Source organism: Ammospiza nelsoni, chromosome 27, assembly GCF_027579445.1.
Source record: "Ammospiza nelsoni isolate bAmmNel1 chromosome 27, bAmmNel1.pri, whole genome shotgun sequence".
In the NCBI taxonomy this organism is placed as follows: domain Eukaryota; kingdom Metazoa; phylum Chordata; class Aves; order Passeriformes; family Passerellidae; genus Ammospiza; species Ammospiza nelsoni.
This window is the reverse complement of record NC_080659.1, coordinates 1,716,074-1,736,322: the sequence shown is the minus strand read 5'-3', so window position 1 is coordinate 1,736,322 and position 20,249 is coordinate 1,716,074. Positions and strand designations below refer to the sequence as shown.

At 58.4% G+C, this 20,249-nt stretch overlaps 1 protein-coding gene across 1 annotated transcript; it reads left to right on the top strand.

Moving 5' to 3' along the window:
• Window positions 1-7,958: 7,958 nt before the first annotated feature.
• On the top strand, window positions 7,959-19,187 carry MEX3D (mex-3 RNA binding family member D). The gene is made up of 2 exons (XM_059489813.1): window positions 7,959-8,418; window positions 17,846-19,187. The coding sequence occupies exons 1-2, from the start codon at window positions 7,959-7,961 to the stop codon at window positions 19,096-19,098; spliced, it is 1,713 nt and encodes a 570-aa protein (XP_059345796.1). The 3' UTR covers window positions 19,099-19,187.
• Window positions 19,188-20,249: the final 1,062 nt, after the last annotated feature.

Genomic DNA, 20,249 nt, shown 5'->3' with positions numbered 1-20,249 from the left:
AGCTGTCCTTGTGACCAGAGCAATCTTACTCTGACACTGGCTCTTTGAAAACCTGTTAAATATCTGGTGATGTCTTTATCTGCTTTTACTTGGATCTAAACACACCACTGAGGCACCACACCACAGGTGATTGAGTGTTGACACTCATATTTTGATGCACTGAATATCAGTTTAGATTGCTGCCAACTCTCTTGTTTCATCCCCCCTACCCCTTTCCCAGTTCTCTTTCCTTCAGTGTACAAAGTTTATGATGTTTTCATTTAAATGGAGGAGTTGCTTGTGCAAAGTGCCAACAAAGGACCCAGGACTCCTCTCACAGCCAGAGAAAGTGAAATAACTTCACCTGCTTACCAAGGTGAGGAAATGAAGTGTTTGTTTTTGCTGACCATGATGTGTTTCATGTTGCTGCAATAACAACTGGATTAGTTTGTGTTATCTCAGCCCTGGACGTGACTGACGGGCATGAAGTGTCTGCCATCATCAAATCTATCCCCAGGGTGGAGAAAGCAGCTGCTTGGAGGTACAACTTGTTAGGCAGATGATTAGTAAATAATGTACTTAAGAGCAATGAGTGAAATTGAGGCAATGCTTATATTTCATTAATTAATGTTCTCTTCAGCATGGGGGTTGATGGCTACCGTTTTTCCTCTCCACTTCGTTTTACAAAATTCAAGATTTAAAGGGAATATAATTTCCCTGCTGTTTGGGGGGTGTTATTTTTCCTGAATTCTAGCTGGATTAAATTTTGTGCAAACCATAGAATGAATTGGAATGGATATTGGTGCAGTCTGGGTTTGGCCAGCAAAGCTCTTGGAGGTGGTTCTGCCCGGGAAAAGTTGGCTCAGTTCACATCTGAAATTGAGCTTGCTGAACTGGCTGTTGAGCAAGGAAAGGGAGGAGTTTTCTTGCTTGTAAACTCAGCCCAGCAGGAAGAGCAGAGAGTCAGGGATGACATGGCTGGACTCTGGGAGTGCAGGCCTGTCAAACCCTGCCTGGGGAGGCTCTGATGCCATGGCTGGAATTTGGGGTGGAAAGGACCTTAAAGCCCATCCAGTGCCACCCCTGCCATGGCAAGGACACCTTGGGCACTGCCAGGGCTCCAGGGGCTGCTCTGGGCACCCTGTGCCAGGGCCTGCCCACCCTCCCAGCCAGGAATCCCTTCCCAATATCCCAGTGTTAAATTCTCATTGCTGCTCTGTGGGATGTGAATGAAGCAGGACTCCTGAGTCATGTGCTTCTGTCTTGCTTTAAGGAGGGACCATTCTGTCTGGGCTGATTGTCCTGGTCCTTGGAAAGAGTGGGATAATGTGTTTAAAGGGGGAGGAGGCAGGAGAATGCTTAATGGAGAAAAAGGAAGTTTTTTGGTAATAACTCTCCAGTCAGGAAATCCTGGTTATTTGGGATTATGTGCATAAGAAAAATCTCCAAGAGTCCAGATGCCCATGCAAATAGTTGGATAATTCCACTTCTTCCCTATCACATAAATGCATATTCCTCACTGTTGTCACTCTGAACAGGAATTTCTGCATCTGCTGGAATTGCTCCAGACTCTGGGGTCGATTGAGGATCCCAGTGTTGCCTATTTTACCTTCCTGCTTTAATGAAACACAGCCATGGGAAGGTGGTGTCCTAATTCTGCAGCACAGAAAATAATGTCCTCTATGGGCTGTAGTGAGCTAAAAATTGGGATTTGTTCTCAGATTAGCAGGGATCAACTTGAATTAATGAGGGAAAACCTTTCTCCCCCTCCTCCTCAGGCTGATCCCGTGAGTAGCTGGAGTGTAGGAGAGAACAGCACAGAACAGTGTGTGCTAAATGGTATTTACAGTGACAGAACATTTGGGAGGGTGGGGAGAGAAAAACGTTTTGAACTCCAGAATGACCCACCAAATGCACTTGGAATTGTCAGGGCATTGCTCAGCAATCTCATTTAGTGTTGCTGGTTGTTACCAATATCCAAAACTACTGCTGACTAGCTGGTAACAATAACTACTGGTAAGAAATAATATTGGCCTCCAATGGGAAAGAAGGAAGTCAATTTAGTCAATTCATTAAATAAGTCTCAGATTGGATTTTTCTTACCTTGCAGAGTCACCAACAGCAGCAGTTGGAGACTGCACAGAACTGGGCAATGAGTGACCTGAACAGGTTTGTCTTCAGTGGCAAAATTCAGAAATGCTGTGCTGAAGAAATCTGGTTTCATTTGCATTTACAAATGTAATGTTTTCTGATACACAGAATCCCAAAATGGTTTGAGTTGGAAAGGACCTCAGAGCCATCCAGTGCCAGCCCTGCCATGGCAGGGACACCTCCCACTGTCCCAGGCTGCTCCCAGCCCTGCCCAGCCTGGCCTTGGGCACTGCCAGGGATCCAGGGGCACCCACAGCTGCTCTGGGAAATCCATTCCAGGGATGGATTCCACAATTCCTGATTCCCAGTCTCCCACCCAGCCCTGCCCTGTGGCAGTGGGAGCCATTCCCTGTGTCCTGTCCCTGCAGGCCTTGTCCCCAGTCCCTCTGCAGCTCTCCTGGAGCCCCTTCAGGCCCCAAAAGGGGCTCTGAGGTGTCCCTGGAGCCTTCTCCTGTCCAGGTGAGCAGGCCCAGCTGTGCCAGGCTGGCTCAGAGCAGAGGGGCTCCAGCCCTGGCAGCATCTCCGTGGCTCCTCTGGCCTGGCTACAGCAGCCCCACGTCCTCCTGATGGTGGATGGGGGCCCAGAGCTGGACATGGTGTTCAAGGTGGGCTATGAACCCCCAAGCTTGAACTTCTGGAAAAAATTGAGTCCTAAAAAGTTCCTGATGTGTTTTTGTTTGCACGCTGAGTTCAGTTCTATGTCCTGGATTAGCCTGCTGGGCACATTCTGTGGGGTTTGCTGATGTGAAGGGCTGTAAAACCTGAAAGCGTGGTGTACCAGCTTTTATTTCTTCATGCTTTTGTCTGATCTGCAATTAATTCTTAGCTTTCCATCAAGTTGGCTTCTCCACAACTCCAAAGTCATTACCTGACAGCTCAATTCCTCATTCATCTAAAGCATGAAAAGAGCCCTGTGCTAATGGCTTCCCCCAAGGTGCCTCTTTCATGTCCTGCTGCAGGGAGGGAGCCTCTGAGGGTGCTGTGGCAGAGATGGGGCTGAGGGATCACAGTGGGCAGGCCTTGGGTGACCTCAGCTTGAGCCTGTGCTGCAGCTGTGGCACCAGGCTGACACTGAGCCTCCTCACCTTGAGCTGTCCCCCTGTGCTGTTCCCTCAGTCAGCGACTTTGTGGGATGATTGATCTCGGGCTGAGGTCATCTTTCAAGTTCCACATCTTGTCAATCTGTCTGGCTCCACCCACATGCAGTGATTCAGCTCCTGATGTGCTGAAATATTCCCTTTAGCCTTCCCACACAGAGTAAGGGCTTTTTTGTGATTCTGCTCAGAGCTGCAGCACCTCTTCTGTGCTCTGCTCCAAGCCTGTGCCTTCTGTGCTTGGAGAGCTGCAGAAAGTAGAGTTTGACCTCCTAAAGAGGAGAAGAGAAGCTAGAATTGTTCTTTAAAAGTATTTTTTCCTCTAAATTTTGGATTCCATTTTATGGGATTTGGCTAATGTGGTCTGATTTAGACAAATGGTAAAATACAGAGAGCAGCTCTGAGGGAAGGACTTGGGCTGTTGGTGGGTGAGGGGCTCAGGCTGCCCCAGAAACCCCCCCTGTGCTGGGCTGAGCCCCAGCGTGGGCAGCAGGGCAGGGGGGGATTCTGCCCCTCTGCCCCTGGGCTCAGGTCAGACCCCACCTGCAGAGCTGCCCCAGCCCTGGGCAACAGCAGCAGGAGGACGTGGGGCTGCTGCAGCCAGGCCAGAGGAGCCACGGAGATGCTGCCAGGGCTGGAGCCCCTCTGCTCTGAGCCAGCCTGGCACAGCTGGGCCTGCTCACCTGGACAGGAGAAGGCTCCAGGGACACCTCAGAGCCCCTTTTGGGGCCTGAAGGGGCTCCAGGAGAGCTGCAGAGGGACTGGGGACAAGGCCTGCAGGGACAGGACACAGGGAATGGCTCCCACTGCCACAGGGCAGGGCTGGGTGGGAGATTGGGAATCAGGAATTGTGGAATCCATCCCTGGAATGGATTTCCCAGAGCAGCTGGGGCTGCCCCTGGATCCCTGGCAGTGCCCAAGGCCAGGCTGGACAGGGCTGGGAGCAGCCTGGGACAGTGGGAGGTGTCCCTGCCATGGCAGGGGTGACATTAGATGGGCTTCAGCATCGCCTCCAACCCAAATCAGTCTGGGATGATTCTATGACAAATGTGAGTTTTTTGGGAGAAGGAACAGGAGGGTTCCTCTGTCTCTGTTCACTAATCCCATGTTTAGTTGTGCATCTACAAAGGATGTTCTCTAATGCAGAATAAACATTCCAGCTCAGGTATTGTCACTTGTGCCATTGCATACTTGGCCTGGAGTGAGCAGCAGCTGCAGAGCTGTTCCTGAGGGAGTTGGAGCTGTGGTGGCACTGAGGCTCTGCTGAGCTTCTGTTGTTTTTTCTCTGTATAGGAAACCCCTGAATGGGCTGTGACACCTAGTGTGCTTCAGTCCAGTGTTCTGGAACCCCTGTACATGGGATTCTGTTCTTTTTGGGGACATCATTCTGTAGATTACACAATCCCACAATGGTTTGTGTTGGGAAGGACCTTACAGCCCATCCAGTGCCACCCCTCCATGGCAGGGACACCTCCCACTGTCCCAGGCTCCTTCCAGCCCTGTCCAGCCTGGCCTTGGGCACTGCCAGGGATCCAGGGGCAGCCCCAGCTTTGATGGTCAGACACCAAATTGTTACAGGGGCCACAAACATCTGGGAATGAGTTCTGCTGGGAGATGGGGAAGCGCCTGGACAGATGTCCCTGGAAGCACCAAGTGCCTTCTCTTTCCTCTTGTGTTTAGTGAAGGTGGTTGTTCTGCATGGTCCTGTTCTGGTAAAGAAGCAGAGTTGTGCAGAGCCACTTCCCTGCTTTGTAGACTCATTTCCTCTGTTAATGGGAGACACAAGAACTTTAAGAACTGCTAATTGCTCAGGTTAAAAAAACCCCAAAGGCTGCTTGGTGTCATGTGTGGAAGTCAGACTCTCAGAAGAAAGTGTGAGCTAGTTCTGCTGAAAATGGAACAGATCAGAGGCACAACATCTACAAACCAGGTTTGCCAAAGTGCTTAAAATAACAACTGGCAGTTTCCCTGGGTGTTGTTGGACTTGATGTAGAAATTTCCCAGAAGGACTGAGAGAGCAGAGAGACAGAAATGGCAGTGCTGGGAGTGCAGCTCCTGAGGGGGGTTTGAAAGGGACTTGTCAGTGGCTTCAGAGCGGCTGATGTGGTGGCCTGAAGTGGCCAGGAGTGTGTTTGGTGTTGGAACTGCAGCAGGGACATCCCTGAGGAGCTGGTCAGGTCCCTGTGCAGCCCTCTTGGCCTGCTCAAGGTGCCTGGTGGAGTTACCAGAGCCAGTGTTGGTCATGCCTGAGCTTCCCCCATTATCTGGGAACAAAAGGAGCTCAGCCAGGAGGGGTTGTACCCTTCTGTCTCAAGTTGTGGAAACCCCACTATTTTTAGTTGTTTCTACTTACTATATTAAATATTTTGGGAAGTGAAGGACCGGAGGGGAGGGGATGTCTCAAGCTCAGATTTGGTTTTCCTGTGTCTGTTCCTGGAGGAGAAACTTCTCTCAATAGGTGCAAAACTGGCATGGAGCTGTGCCAGGCCTTGGCATGGAGCTCAGGGCAAGGTTCTGCCCCCCGAGGCTGCTGGGCACTGCCCAGGCTGCCCAGGGAATGGTGCCAGGGCTGCCAGAGCTGCAGGAGCTCCCAGGGCTGCTCAGGGTGGGGGTGTTGGGGTGGCTGGGCAGGAACAGGGTTCCCTGAATATTCCAAGCTGGGATATTCCAGGATTCTGTGCAATAATCCTGGAGCCTGCCAGCTCTCTGAACAGCTCATGGCATGGAGAAGGCAGGTCCGGGCTGGGAGGATTCCCAGAGCTGTGCTGGTGCTGTTGGATCTGTGTAAGGAATTGGGATGGATATGGACACATCTCCATTAAATTGAGCGTTTTTGGGGGAAAACAGAAGTTATTCAGCTTTCTCTGCAACAGCCACAGAAGGAAAGGGCTGGTGGGAGTTCACAGCTGAGTCCTCTGGAGAGAATGCAGGAGGAGAGGAAGAAGAGGCAAAGCAGGAGGAGAAGCAGCTTGTTAACTGTTTTCATTAAACTTTTTAGCATCTGGAAGATGATGAGTTAGTTGTCAGGTGAGAGGAGGGGAAAGAACTAAGGAGGCAGTTCGTGGTGGCTGTTGCCTTGCTGGAAAGATCTCACAGAAGTTTCAGGTGTCCTTCTCAAAGTATCAGAAAGTGTAATTCTGTCCCTAGAAGAACCAGCCTATGTGGCTTGTTTTGGGGCCATGGAGAAGCAAGAGTTAATGTTTCCTGGGATCTGAAATGGGAACAGAGTGGGTGGATTGAAGGGGGGGTTTGTAGCCCAGACACTGATGGTTCCTGCAATTAAAAACAATCCCAAGCCAAACGCTTGAATTAATCCCGAAGACAGTGATGGGTAAAGACAATTCTGTGTAAATGGGAAAATGAAACTTGAGTGTGGAGTGGGAATGTCTGGGCATGTGGGGTCCTGGGGGAGCTGGGAATTGCTCTGTGGTTTTCCAGGGAAGGAGAGTGCTGGGCCAGCACGCTCAGGGAAGGTTTTCTCAACTGTGAAAGGTTTTCCAACTGGCTGTGGAAGGGCCCTGGGACAAAGGGTTTGGAGGCTGCTTGGCAGTGACCCATGAGGGGACATCCAGGCAGCAGGGACCTGCTGTGGTGACCCTGTGGGGAGGGTGATGGGGATCCCTGGGCTCGGGGGCTCCAGGCTGCCGAGGGGATTGTGGCTCTGGTGATGCTGCTGAGAGCGAGCAGCAAAACTGTGGCTTGGAGCTGGACTGTCCCTTCCACCCCAGAGTGCTCTGTGAAACAGAAGCTGAAGATCCAAGGGGAAAGACAGATTTGATGTTTTCCTAAGTTTAGTAACTCGGAGAGAAGGAGGAATCCAGCGGTGCGGGGCTGTGCCACGGCCCTACCGAGTGCCTGGGAGGCGGGGGGGGGGGGGGGGGGGGTTGCTGCGGCTGCCCGGTACCGGGGCTGCTGCCGCCGCTCCGGTCCGTGCGATGCCGGCCGTTCCCACCGACCCGCTCGCTCCCATCGCAGCGGTGGCACCGCCGGGCTGTCCCCGCCCGGTGCCTCCCGCCTCCCTCGGTGCTGGCGGCGCTTTTCAGGCACCGAGCCCCGCTCCGCGCTGGGAAGAACCGAGTCTGAGCTGCGGATGGGGGAGGGCGGCGGTGCCGGGAGCCGGGAATGCTCGGGGCCCCGGGGATGCTCGAACCCCTCGGGATGATCGACACCCGCCCCCCGCGATGGTCGGGGTCCCCTTCGGATGGCCGGACGCTCCCGGGATGCTCGGAACCATCTGCGATGCTGGGGTGTGTCTGGGATGCTCAGTACCCGCTGCAGTTTTAGGAGACCCCTCCGGGCACGCTCGGATCCCTCCCGGGATGTTCGGAGCTCCCCTGGGATGCTCAGACCGCCTCAGCCATGCTTGGACCGCTCCCCTCCCCTGCGATGCTCAGGGCCCCCTTCGCCCCATGCTCGGAACTCTCCGGGCTGCTCAGAACCACCCAAATTCCCGGAGCCCCCCAAATTCTCGGGCACCCCTCCCCAAATTCCCGACCCTCTCCCCGGGTCGCGGCTCCGGGGTGGGCGGGGCACAGAAGGGCGTGGCCCGGTGGGCGGGGCTCCGGCGGGGAGGGCCCCTGGTCGGAGGGCGGGGCCGTGTCGCGCATGCGCGCGGGGGGCGCGGGCCTGCCCATCGCCGGGCGGGGCGGGGGGCGCAGGGAGGCGGCGGCGGCGGCCCCGGGCAGCGGCACCGCCCCGGCCCCGGCCCGCTGCGCTCCGCGCCCGCTCCGCGCCATGCCCGGCTCCATGTACCAGCCCGAGCCCGGGCAGCCGGCCCGCGGCCCGCCGCGCTGCCTCACCCTGCTCAGCCCGCCGCCGCCCGCCGGGCAGGAGCCGCCGCCGGAGCCCGAGCCCGGCCGGGAGCGGGAGGGGCCGCCGGGGCCGCCGGCGCAGGGCGAAGCCGCCGCGCTGAGGTTCGCCCTGGACCAGCTCTCGCTGCTGGGGCTGGAGGGCGCGGAGGAGCCGGCGGGGGGCGCGGGGCCGGGCGGCCTAAGGGAGCGGGAGCGCGGCGGCGGCGGCTCCCCGGTGCCGGCCCCCGCCCCGGCCGCGGGCGCCTTCGGCAGCCTGGCCCCGCCGCTGGGGCCGCCCGCGCTGCTGCCCGAGCCGCCGGCGAGCAGGAAGAAGAGCGTGAACATGACCGAGTGCGTGCCCGTGCCCAGCTCCGAGCACGTCGCCGAGATCGTGGGCCGGCAAGGTAACGCGGCGTGGGGACACGGCGGGACACGGGCACCCCCTCCCTCCCTCCCTCCCTGGCGCCGCCCGCCGCGATTTGGGGCAGTCTCGGGGCTTTGTCTCCCTGCGGAGGCGGAAACTTAACGGCGACACCGCCGCGGCCCCGAAAGTCGGCCGCGGGTCCCGGGAGCCGCGCTCCGCGCCGGTCCCAGCGAACTGCCTGGAAATGGCAATTAAACTGGAAATTAAACTCCATCGGCCCGCCTGGGATAACGCCGGATGCCCACGGAAAGTTCCCGGGAGCCACGCGAGGCCGTGGGAGCTGCCAGGACACGGAGCGAGGCAGGCGAGAGCTTTGCTTTCATTGTAGTTGTGCCTCTGCCCCCTCCCCTCCAGCTCCGTATCTCAGACCCGGCGTGTAAGCGGTGCCCCTTATCTCAGCCTTCGTTTACAAATCCTGCTGATAAATCCGATATAAATGGTCGTTAACCCGCTCGTGGTGCTGGCCGGAGCTCCGCAGGCGGCCCCGGAGCCCCTCGCACCCACCTGTCACAAAGGGACGCCCCAGCCCCCGCCGGGTGGGTGTGCCTCGAGTGGGCTTTGTCTCCAGGACGTACCGAATAAACCAAACTTTCACCTGGAAAAACCAAAAAGAAAACACCCAGGGCGGAGGATTTAAGGAAAAAAAAAAGGGAAAAGGAAGGGAGCTGCTGCCCGCAGGGATCCCGGCAGGAATCCCCCGGCAGGGAGCGTGACCTCGGGGCTGTTTTGCCCTTGTGGGCTCCGGCAGCCCAGCCCTGCCCTCGCCCGGCGGCTCCCAGCGCTCCGTGCCCGGGGGGCTGCGGCCCGGGGGTCGGGGGGCTTTTTTTCCAGAGGGGAAGCGGGGAGCTGGGCAGGCTCATTGTTCTCTTTGTTAGCCAGAGCCATGCTGTGATGAGCGCGGTGACATCATGCTCTGCGCTTCCCATTGGCCTGCGCTGCCTCCCAGCCGGCCCCGCTTCCCGGCCTCCCAACTTTCCGTGCCCCCCTCCGCGGTCCCGCCGCCCCGGCCGCGGCTCCCCCCGGGCTGCCGGACCCCGCCGGGCGCGGGGAGCGCCGGGGCAGAGCCGGGCAGCGGAGCGTGGCGCCGCGCCCTGCTCCTCCTCCTCCTCCTCCTCCTCCTCCTCCTCCCGGGCTGGATGAGACCTGGATTTGGTGGAACCGAAGCTGTGCCGGGCTGGGCTCTGCTGGGAGCCCGCTGGGAATGGCCGCGTTCGGCCCGGGGGCTGCCGGTCCGTGCCTGCCTTGCCCTGGGTATTGTGGTGCTGTGAGACCCCGGTGCTGCCCCTGCAGCACCCCGAGGAGTTCGGGGCACAGCCAGGTACCTCGGTGGAGTTTGGGTGCTCGCTAAGCTCTGTGAGCTCGTGAAACTTATTTAAAAAATACTGGCGAAGAAAACATTATATTGGCTTTAAGAGGGTGCTGGAGATAACTGGGCTGGCTGTGAGCTGGAGCTCCCTGCTGCAGCCGCAGCCCCTGGGCAGGAACAGCCCTGTCCCCTCTCCAGGGGTTTCCCTTTGTGTTTGCTGCCCCTCTCTGCTCTTGGCCTGCCGGGATGCTGCGGGACCCCACAGTTTGGGGTTTTGCTGAGGAGGGGCACTCAGCACCCTCGGTCACACTGTGGGATGGGCAGTGGGCAGCACGGGGCTGGCAGCAGTGCCTTTGTGCTCCAGCTGCTCCCCACTGGCAGCTGGATTACAGCAGGGATGCTCAGGTGTAGCTGAGCAATATCGAGTTTATTCCTCAGGGCTCACACCAAGCAGAGCCCTTCTCACTCACCCTGAGCAATACTGAGTTTATTCCTCAGGGCTCACACCAAGCAGAGCCCTTCTCACTCACCCTGTGCTCCTCTCCCTCCACACCTTCTGTTCCCAGGGCCCTCTGCGAGTCCCCCTCAGTTTTGGGAGCCCCGTGGCAGTGCGGTCTGGCTGTAGAGCTGAGCCTTGGGGTGTTTGGCTGGACCATCATCATCGTGGTGACAAACTGTGCCCTGCTGATGACACTGCAGGGCTGGGTTGGGTCGCCCAGACCATGTCCCTGTCACTCTTGTCTTTGCCTCACTGCCCAGCCTGGGTATGACCCAGGGAGCAGAAATTTGTGGTGCTGCCATGCCTGGAGCATGGGAAGGGATGAAGATGTGCCTTGGGTGCCCTGGAAGGGAATCTCACTTTGGGGCTCTTTGGGACCTGTCCTGCTTTGCCCAGACCTGGCTGCTGTGGCACGTGGGGACAGGGAGGTCCTGGCAGCCAGGACCAGCACGTGGATCCTGTCCTGTCCTGTGCAGGCTGAGATGGGACACAGGCACTTGGACACAACTTCTTTTCTTCAGTTTCTGTCCTTCAGATGCCCTAATTTAACCCTTTCACAAAGGAGCAGCAGCAGCCCATCAGGTAAATCTTTATTCTCTAAATCAAATTGATGTTTTCTTCCCTGAGCTGGAGGAGTGTTTATCATGAGCCCATGCCCAGGTTGGCATCGGTGCCACCACGGAGCAGCATCTGCCAGCCAAGATCTGGGGCTCCTCTTCCAGCCAAGATCTGGGGCTCTCCTTCCAGCTGGGACTTGGGGCTGCTCATTCCAGCTGGGATCTGGGTCTCTCACCCCTGCCCACACGGGTGTGATGGGATTCCCTGGCTGTGCCTTCCCCTGCCGGCCCATTCATGACTCCTCTGTGAAAGGGATCATCTCCACAAAGTGCTGTGGCACCGACTGGAGCAGCGTGGGCTCCTCTTGCCATCCAGCAGACAGAGCCTTGGGGATAACAGGGGTCACCAGGAGCATGGGCAGGGTTGGAGCTGCCCTGACTGGCACCTGGGCTCTGTGCTGCTGTGGATTCCTGCTGTGCCAGCTTTGGAGGGGCATTTCCACCAGGTGCCTGCCAGGGAATGGAGCCACAGCTCCTGTCCCCATCTGTGACACCTGGGGACTGTCACAGCTCTGCAGAAGGAAAGTTGTTGTTTACAGAAGATGCTCTAAGGGTAAATCCAGGGAAGGATGGCATGTGGCACCTCTCCTCACTGCCATTCCCGTGCTGAGAGATGCACAGGGTGACCCTGGGCCCCTCTGGGCCAGCCTGGGCACCTCTAACCTCACCATGGCTCACAGGGGTGCAAGGAATCCTCTCCTTTCACAGCCTCTCTCCTTTGGGCTGCTGCTCTCTGCTGTCTCCTGGCAGGGCCCTGTCCCTGGAGGCACCTGGCACCTCTTCCTGGCTGCCTCCTCCCAGCTAGGTCCCAGCAGAGCTGGGAGCTCCTGAGCTGGGTCACACACATGGATGTGGCTGCTGAGGGATCTGATCTGCCTGTGCATCTGAGAGCTGGCCCTGGCTGCACACTGTGTCCCAAGGAGAGCAGCCCAGCCTCCCTGCCCCTCTCCAGTGTCTGGAGAAGGAGCCAAGGTGGGATGTGCTGGATTCCTGCAGCAGGGCTGAGCTCTGTGTGCAGAGTTTGGGAGCACTCAGCAAAGGGAGAGGGCTGTGCTGGGGGTATTTTTCTCCTCCCCACCTGGCCCCTGTCCTGGCCCATCCTGTGCCATCCAAGGGGACCAGGAGCTCCAGAACTCTGGAGCTGTCCTTGGGGTGGGACATTGGTAATTTCTGACAAGGAACAGAATCCAGGGAATTCTCCCCAGGACAATGTGGATCAGGAGATGCTGCAGAGCTGGGGAAGAGGAACAGCCATGGCTGAGGCACCAGAGGGTTCCTGTGACAGACACCATCCTCCTGCCTGCTGCCACCAGAGGCTGCTCCAGAAAAGCTCTGCTGGTGCTTTTCGGGTTTTATCACTCAGAGCTGGGCACTGCCAGCACAGAGCCCCTTGGTGACACAGAGATGTGCTCTGGAAGGGGATGAGCTGCTCTGTCCTCGTGGCAGGATCCTGATGTGGGAGCAGAGGCTGCCTGGGCTGTGCTGGGGTCAGGGTGTGGATGAGCTGTGTGGATCCATCCGTGGGGCACAGGGGATGGATGGAGAGGCCCTGCCCAGCCCTCTCCCAGTGCTGTGCTGCTTTCATGGGCTCCTGTAGTGCTCTCAGCCCTGATCTGTCTGAGGCTTCTCAGAGAGCCAGGTTTGCTGTGGTGATGCCCAGTGAGGGTGTCCAGGGGGAGCGGCTGCCTCTCCTGCCTCCATCAGCACATTATCCCAGGGAGAATTCCCTGGATTCTGTTCCCTGTCAGAAATTACCCACGTCCCATCCAAGGGCAGCTGGGATGGGTTCAGCCAGGGCAGTTCTGCAGAGTGGAGAGAAATGGGAGCTGTGTGGGATGGGGAGTGGGTGAAAGAGGAGGAGGGCATGGAGCTGAGGCAGAGTTTGGGAGGAGTGTCCTACTCACCCCCATGGGGGCTGTCCCTGCAGACACAGCTGGGGACTGGCACTGGAGGGGGTGACAGCTCTGGAATGACACTTGGATACCTCAGGAATGCTGGGGTTTGCTGCCAGAGTGTGGCCATTGGGTGTCAGGATGAGTTTGTGCCCTCAGGGATGTAACAGCAGCTGAGCCACCCTCACCCAGGCCCTGATGTTTACAGTTTGGTGTTTCTGCTGCAGCTGCTGGGGCTGAAGCATCCCTGGGTCTGTCCCCTCTATCCTCTCATTTTGGACTGTTTTATTTGGATCTTTAGAGCCACTTTGGTGAAGACTTGCAGCCCAGTCTGGCATTTTTTGTTCTGCTCTGCACCCCTTGGCCAGGGCAATGTGTGGGTGCCACCTGCAGCTGCTGGGCTGAGCCCTGGCACTGCCTGGCCTGGAGCTCACTGGCATTCCAGGCAGCTCCAGGTCCTTTCCACAGCCCCTTGGGCATGGCCCTGCTCCTGCAGCAGCTTCACAGGGATGTGGCCATCCAGGATGGAGGCACACCATGCTGGGGTGGAGCTTTGCTGGGGCTCATCTGAAATGTCTTGTGCTGGTCCAGATCATTCCAAGTACAAGAAAGACGTGGGGCTGCTGCAGCCAGGCCAGAGGAGCCACGGAGATGCTGCCAGGGCTGGAGCCCCTCTGCTCTGAGCCAGCCTGGCACAGCTGGGCCTGCTCACCTGGACAGGAGAAGGCTCCAGGGACACCTCAGAGCCCCTTTTGGGGCCTGAAGGGGCTCCAGGAGAGCTGCAGAGGGACTGGGGACAAGGCCTGCAGGGACAGGACACAGGGAATGGCTCCCACTGCCACAGGGCAGGGCTGGGTGGGAGATTGGGAATCAGGAATTGTTCCCTGGCAGGGTGGGCAGGCCCTGGCACAGGGTGCCCACCCTGGATCCCTGGCAGTGCCCAAGGCCAGGCTGGACAGGGCTGGGAGCACTTGGGACCGTGGGAGGTGTCCCTGCCATGGCAGGGGTGGAACAAGATCAGCTCTGAGGTCCTTTCCAGCCCAACCCATGCCATGATCCCCAGCTGCAGGTGCTGGTTGAAGCCCAGTTTGCAGTTCAGTTCCATCTGGCTCTGGGGGCTCAGCCATGAGGTGCCACCCCCCATCCTGGGCAGGAACAGCCCTGGCTCAGCCACCTCAGGGGTTCAGGTGTGCTGCAGGACAGGGGTGTCCTCTGGGAGCTGGTGTCACCTGTCCCTGTGTCCCAGAGCCATCACTCTCTGTGCCAGTGTCAAACACTGCCCTGGGCACTGCCCACACTGCCCTGGGCATTGCCCACACTGCCCATCCTGCCCATCCTGCTCAGCTTTGGGGCCTTTGGGGAGTCCCTGCAGCCAGGGGGTGTCTCAGGAGGGGTTTGGGCCTGGGGGCAGGGCAGCACAGATTGGTCCCTGCTGTGTCCCCCTGCTGGAGATGCTCTGGGGCAGTTCCTGGTGCTGGTGCCAGCACAGCCCCAGGCAGTTCCTCCCTTCCCTTCCCTTCCCTTCCCTTCCCTTCCCTTCCCTTCCCTTCCCTTCCCTTCCCTTCCCTTCCCTTCCCTTCCCTTCCCTTCCCTTCCCTTCCCTTCCCTTCCCTTCCCTTCCCTTCCCTTCCCTTCCCTTCCCTTCCCTTCCCTTCCCTTCCCTTCCCAAACCTTCCCTTCCCTTCCCAAACCTTCCCAAACCTTCCCAAACCTTCCCAAACCTTCCCTTCCCTTCCCTTCCCTTCCCTTCCCTTCCCTTCCCTTCCCTTCCCTTCCCTTCCCTTCCCTTCCCTTCCCTTCCCTTCCCTTCCCTTCCCTTCCCTTCCCTTCCCTTCCCTTCCCTTCCCAGCCCTTCCCAGCCCTTCCTGCCGTGCTCCTGGGGTAGCCAGGGGTGACCCCACACCCCCACCCTCCCAGACCCATCACCTCCTCTCCTTCCCTTCCCTGGGACCCCCAGCTGGGTTTGGTGCCATCCCTGGCCCTGGCAGCATCCAACAGGGATGGGGGCATTTTTCCTGTGCTGCTGGTTTGAGGAGGGTGGAACTGGCCCAGCCAGGCACCCTTTGATTTCTGTCCAAGGTTTCTGGCTCTGTCCCTGTGAAGAGCTCACAGGAGCAGCCAGACAAACCCTTCCTCTGGTGGGTTTGGTGCTGCCATGGTTTGGGATGGTTTGGGTCCCTCTGGTGCTGCTGTGGGATGCAGTGGGGTGAGGAGGAGCCTCACTGGGCCATGTCCCTGTGGGATGTGGCTCCTGAGTGCAGCTCCTGCATCCTGAAAGTGCCACTTGCTGAGGGTTGGGGGATCTCAGGGAAGGGGCTGGGCACTGCCCAGGCTGCCCAGGGAATGGTGCCAAGGCTGCCAGAGCTGCAGGAGCTCCCAGGGCTGCTCAGGGTGGGGGTGTTGGGGTGCCTGGGCAGGGACAGGGTTGGGATCTATGATCCCTGTGGATCCCTTCCAAGCTGAGATATCCCATGGCTCTGTGATGCTGCAGAGGATGAATTTGGGACCTTGGGCATGAGCTGGTGCCCGTGGGAGGCACAGCAGAGCCTCCTCCCACTGCCCTGGGCTTGTCCTGCTTTGCCCAGCAGTGGGGCAGGGGCAGATCCTGCAGCAGGCACCAGGATAGATCTGGGAGGTGAACGTGGGAGTTGCAGGTGCCTCTCCCAGGACAGCCCTGCAGGAGCTGGCACATGGCAATGGCTCCAGTAAATGTCACCTTGGATGGTTCTGCCCTGCCCCAGTCCCTGGGCCATTGCTGCTCTGTGTGCCCAGCCATAAACCCACCTGGCAGGGCCTGGTGGTGCCACAGAGCCTGGCTGTGACACCACCCAGTGTGACACCACTTGCTGTGACAGTTTTTTACTTCTTGTCATCCCCAAGGTTTAGGGATTGCAGCTCAGTCCCTGCTCCCCCTCTGCTCTGCTGGACAGCCTGGACTGATTCACCTGCCTGGGACAGACCTGCCCCAACTCCTTGTGCCATTCCAGCCCTGGCTGAGGCACAGAATCCCACAGTGGTTTGGGTTGGAAGGGCCCTCAGAGCCCATCCAGTGCCATGCTCCCAGCCCTGTCCAGCCTGGCCTTGGGCACTGCCAGGGATCCAGGGGCAGCCCCAGCTGCTCTGGGAAATCCATTCCAGGGATGGATTCCACAATTCCTGATTCCCAATCTCCCACCCAGCCCTGCCCTGTGGCAGTGGGAGCCATTCCCTGTGTCCTGTCCCTGCAGGCCTTGTCCCCAGTCCCTCTGCAGCTCTCCTGGAGCCCCTTCAGGCCCCAAAAGGGGCTCTGAGGTGTCCCTGGAGCCTTCTCCTGTCCAGGTGAGCAGGCCCAGCTGTGCCAGGCTGGCTCAGAGCAGAGGGGCTCCAGCCCTGGCAGCATCTCTGGCCTCTCTCCAGCAGCTCTGCATCTTTCATGTGCTGAGGCCCTTGAGCCTTCCAGGCCTTTCCTTCTCCAGCCTCACAGCTGGAAGAGCAGCCCTGCCCTTCCTCAGGGAGCGTCTGGGAAGAGGAGGAGGGGAAGGAAGGAGTGCCCTGAGCCAGCCAGGCCCTTGCAGCTGCCTGGCTGTGCCCGGAGGAGCCGAGCTCTTCATCCACAGGGATCTGAGCAGCCTCTGCCATGGCCAGGGACCAGCACCCTCCATCCCTGCTGGCTCCCAGCTCTGTGCTGGCTGCCCTGCAAAGCTCAGGGCTGGCAGGGGACAGAGGGGTCCCTCACTGCTGTGTGCCAGTGTTCACTGAGCTCAGCTTGGTTAAACTGTGCCTGGGACTTAATTGAGACTGGATGCAATTAGGGCTGGGGTTGCAGGGAGTGGGGCTGAGCTGGCAGCCACAGGCAGTGGGGCAGAGCAGAGGGGCCCTGGAGGAGAGCAGGAGCCTTCTGCAGCCCCAGGGGAGAGCAGGAGCCTTTGGCTGGACAATGCTGCCAGGACCCACGGCCAGAGCCCAGCTGGGCCAGGGCAAGGCTGTGCCCAGGGCTGTGCCCAGGGCCGTGCCCAGGGTTGTGCCCAGGGCTGCACAGGGCCAAGGCAGAGCTGCAGCCCCATCTCTCAATCCCACAGGCAGCCGTGGGCAGCTCCTGCTGAATCACGTTCCTCCTGCAGGGGAAGCAGGACTTTCCAGAACAGGGAGAGCCCTGGAAGCACCCCTGCCCCAGCCCAGCACGAGGGATCCCACTGGGGACATGAGGGGAGGGGGTGGCTGTGTCCTGTGTCCCCACCTGGGCAGGGTCCAGCTCCCCTGTCCCTCCAGGAGTGCCTCCAGGGCTGTTCCTCAGGTTCTGCTGCTGGCTCAGAGGTGTCGGTGGACCTGCATGATCCAAACAGCCTTTTCCTTCCTTTCCATCTTGACATCTTTATTCTCTTTGTACCTTCTTAAACACCTCTGGAGTGAATCCAGCTTCTCACCTCTCAGTGGCCCTGATGGTGCCCCCACGGCTGCCTGCCCTGGCATCTCTGCCCACACCTATCCCAGCCCTCTGGAGCAGGGTTGCAGGCTGCATCCTGCTGATCCCCAATCCCTGAGGGTCACAACAGTGCCAGGAGCTGGGAGAGGCCAGGGCAGCCCCCAGCACTGACCATGAGCCCCCATCTGCCTCTGAGGTGGGAGGGACCCCCGCTCTCCAAGGGTGTCCATGCTGCAGGTGCAGAGCCAGAGGAACCTACTAGTTCCTTCTGGTTCCTGCTGGTTCTTGCTGGTTCCTTCTGGTTCTTGCTGGTTCCTGCCGGTTCCTGCTGGGTCCTTCTGGTTCCTGCTGGGTCCTGCTGGTTCTTGCTGGTTCCTGCTGGTTCCTGCTGATTCCTTCTGGTTCCTTCTGGTTCCTGATGGCTCTTGCTGGTTCCTGCCGGTTCTTGCTGGTTCCTGCTGGTTCCTTTGGGTTCTTGCTGGTTCCTTCTGGTTCCTGCTGGTCCTTTCTGGTACCTGCTGGTTCTTGCTGATTCTTGCTGGTTCCTACTGGTTCCTGCTGGTTCCTGCCGGTTCCTAGTGGTTCTTGCTGGTTCCTGCTGGTCCACTGTGTCCCCACCCTGGGTGAGCAGAGGGTCACTGTGAGCCCCAGCATTGATGTGTCATTTTTCCCCCTTCCCCTTGTCCTACAGGCTGCAAAATCAAAGCCCTGCGTGCCAAGACCAACACGTACATCAAGACACCGGTCAGGGGTGAGGAGCCTGTGTTCATCGTCACGGGCAGGAAGGAGGACGTGGAGATGGCCAAGCGTGAGATCCTCTCGGCCGCCGAGCACTTCTCCATGATCCGGGCCACGCGCAACAAAGTCAACGGGCTGACGGGGGCCTTGCAGGGGCCCCCCAACCTGCCGGGCCAGACCACCATCCAGGTGAGGGTCCCCTACCGCGTGGTGGGGCTGGTGGTGGGACCCAAGGGCGCCACCATCAAGCGCATCCAGCAGCAGACGCACACGTACATCGTGACGCCCAGCCGGGACAAGGAGCCCGTGTTCGAGGTGACGGGCATGCCCGAGAACGTGGACCGGGCGCGCGAGGAGATCGAGGCGCACATCACCATGAGGACAGGCTCCTTCATCGACGTCAACGCCGACAACGACTTCCACTCCAACGGCACCGACGTCTGCCTGGAGCTGCAGGGCGGCGCGGCCGCCCCGTGGGCCAAGGCCCCGCACCCGGCCCAGCGCCCGCCGGCCGCGCTGCGCAACGACAGCCTGAGCTCGCTGGGCAGCGGCTCCACCGAGTCCTTCTACAGCGGGCGCGTGGCGGCCGCCAGCCCCACCAGCCCCTACAGCACCTTCAGCGAGCCCCCGGCCCCGCTGGGCTCCGACGAGTGCGACTTCGGCTTCGACTTCCTGGCCCTTGACCTCACCACGCCCACCACCACCATCTGGTCGCCCTTCGAGCGCTCGGGCAACCCCCTGCAGGCCTTCAGCAGCTGCTCCTCCATCAACAGCTCGCAGAGACGCAACAGCGGCCCGGCCACGCCGCGCCACTCGCCCACGCTGCCCGAGAGCGGGGTGGCGGGGCTGGAGCACCCCTCGGCGCGGCGCATCCCCAGCGACCCCGCCGGCGCGCTGGCCTGGCTGCCCGCGCAGGGCTCGCTCTCCTCCTTCTCCAACAGCACCGGCTACTCCTCCTCCTCCTCGCTGCCCGGCAGCATCTCGGCCGCCTCGGGCTCGCCCACCGACTCGAGCAGCTCGGACGGGCACCGCAAGAGCTCGCGGGAGTGCATGGTGTGCCTGGAGAGCGAGGTGATGGCCGCGCTGGTGCCCTGCGGCCACAACCTGTTCTGCATGGAGTGCGCCCTGCGCATCTGCGGCCGGGCGCAGCCGCAGTGCCCCGCGTGCCACGTGCCCGCCACCCAAGCCATCCACATCTTCTCCTAGCGCGGGGGCTCGCCCGGGGCGCCCCCTCCACCCCAACACCACGGCGTTTTAAGGACTTTCTACTGTTGAAATCGAGCTTTTTATTTAATACCAGATGCGATGGGCGCAGGGGCGGGAGGGGGGCGAGGCGGCGGCCGGAGGCGCAGAGGGCACGGCGGGCATGGCGGGCACGGCGGGCGGGGGGAGGCCGAGAGGGGGGTCGGGAGGGTGGGGGCCGAGGGGCCGAAGAAGAAGAAGAAGATGAGGATGATGAGGATGAGGAAAGAGGGGCGTGAATTCCGCGAGGAGGAAACTCCGATGTTTACAGAATAGCTTTAACTCTTCACCTGGCTGTGGGGCTGGGGAGGGAGCCCGGCTGTTCTCCACCAGTCCTTCCCAAATACCAGTATTCCGTTTGCAAACTGAAATAACCAGAAAGAAAAGGTCCGGTTGCACTTTTTATTTTAGGACACGCAAGGGTTGTCTTTTATTTTTTTAAAATCATTCTATTATTATAATAATAATTTTTTTGTGGTTCTTTTTGTATGTAGGTTTTTTTTTTTTGGATGATTCTCAGTGGTTCTATAAATTTTTTTTTTTTTTTTTTTTTTTTTTTTTTTTTTTTTTTTTTTGTAATGCAGGTCTATCTTGTATTTTGCCAATGTGAAAACTGCCCAGAAATGTGTGATGTGAGGTCAGGAAGTTGTGGAATGGAGGGGGCACAGTTAACACACCATGTCACAAAAACCAGACAGATTTCTATCTCCATTTTATTTTGGGGTTAGTTTGGGGGTTTTTTTGGGAGCTTTTCTTTTTTCTTTTTTTTTTTTTCTTAGGTTTCTTTGGTTTTGTTTTATTTTTTTATTTTTTACCTCTTTATGTATATGTAGGGAATTTATAGGAAAATATGTACTTTATTGAATAAATTTTAAAAACTAAAATATATTTTATTTTAAAAAGAAAATAACGGACCTTTAACCTTACATGGCTAAAGTACTGATTATATATTTGCTGAGCTGACTTGACGGTTATGAAAATTGTATCAAGAGTTTATTTTTTGACTTCAAAGCCTTCTTAATAAAGACTTTTTACTATATATGAATCCTTGTGCTAGCCAGTGTCTCCCTGCCTGGAGCCTCTTGGTACCTGTTCCCATTTCCTTGAGCCCAGGG

Excerpts from the sequence above, each read along its gene's own strand:
- MEX3D (XM_059489813.1), top strand. The coding sequence starts at position 7,959 with ATGCCCGGCTCCATGTACCAGCCCGAGCCCGGGCAGCCGGCCCGCGGC. Across the intron at positions 8,419-17,845 it reads CGAGATCGTGGGCCGGCAAG|GCTGCAAAATCAAAGCCCTG; the intron begins GTAACGCGGCGT and ends CTTGTCCTACAG.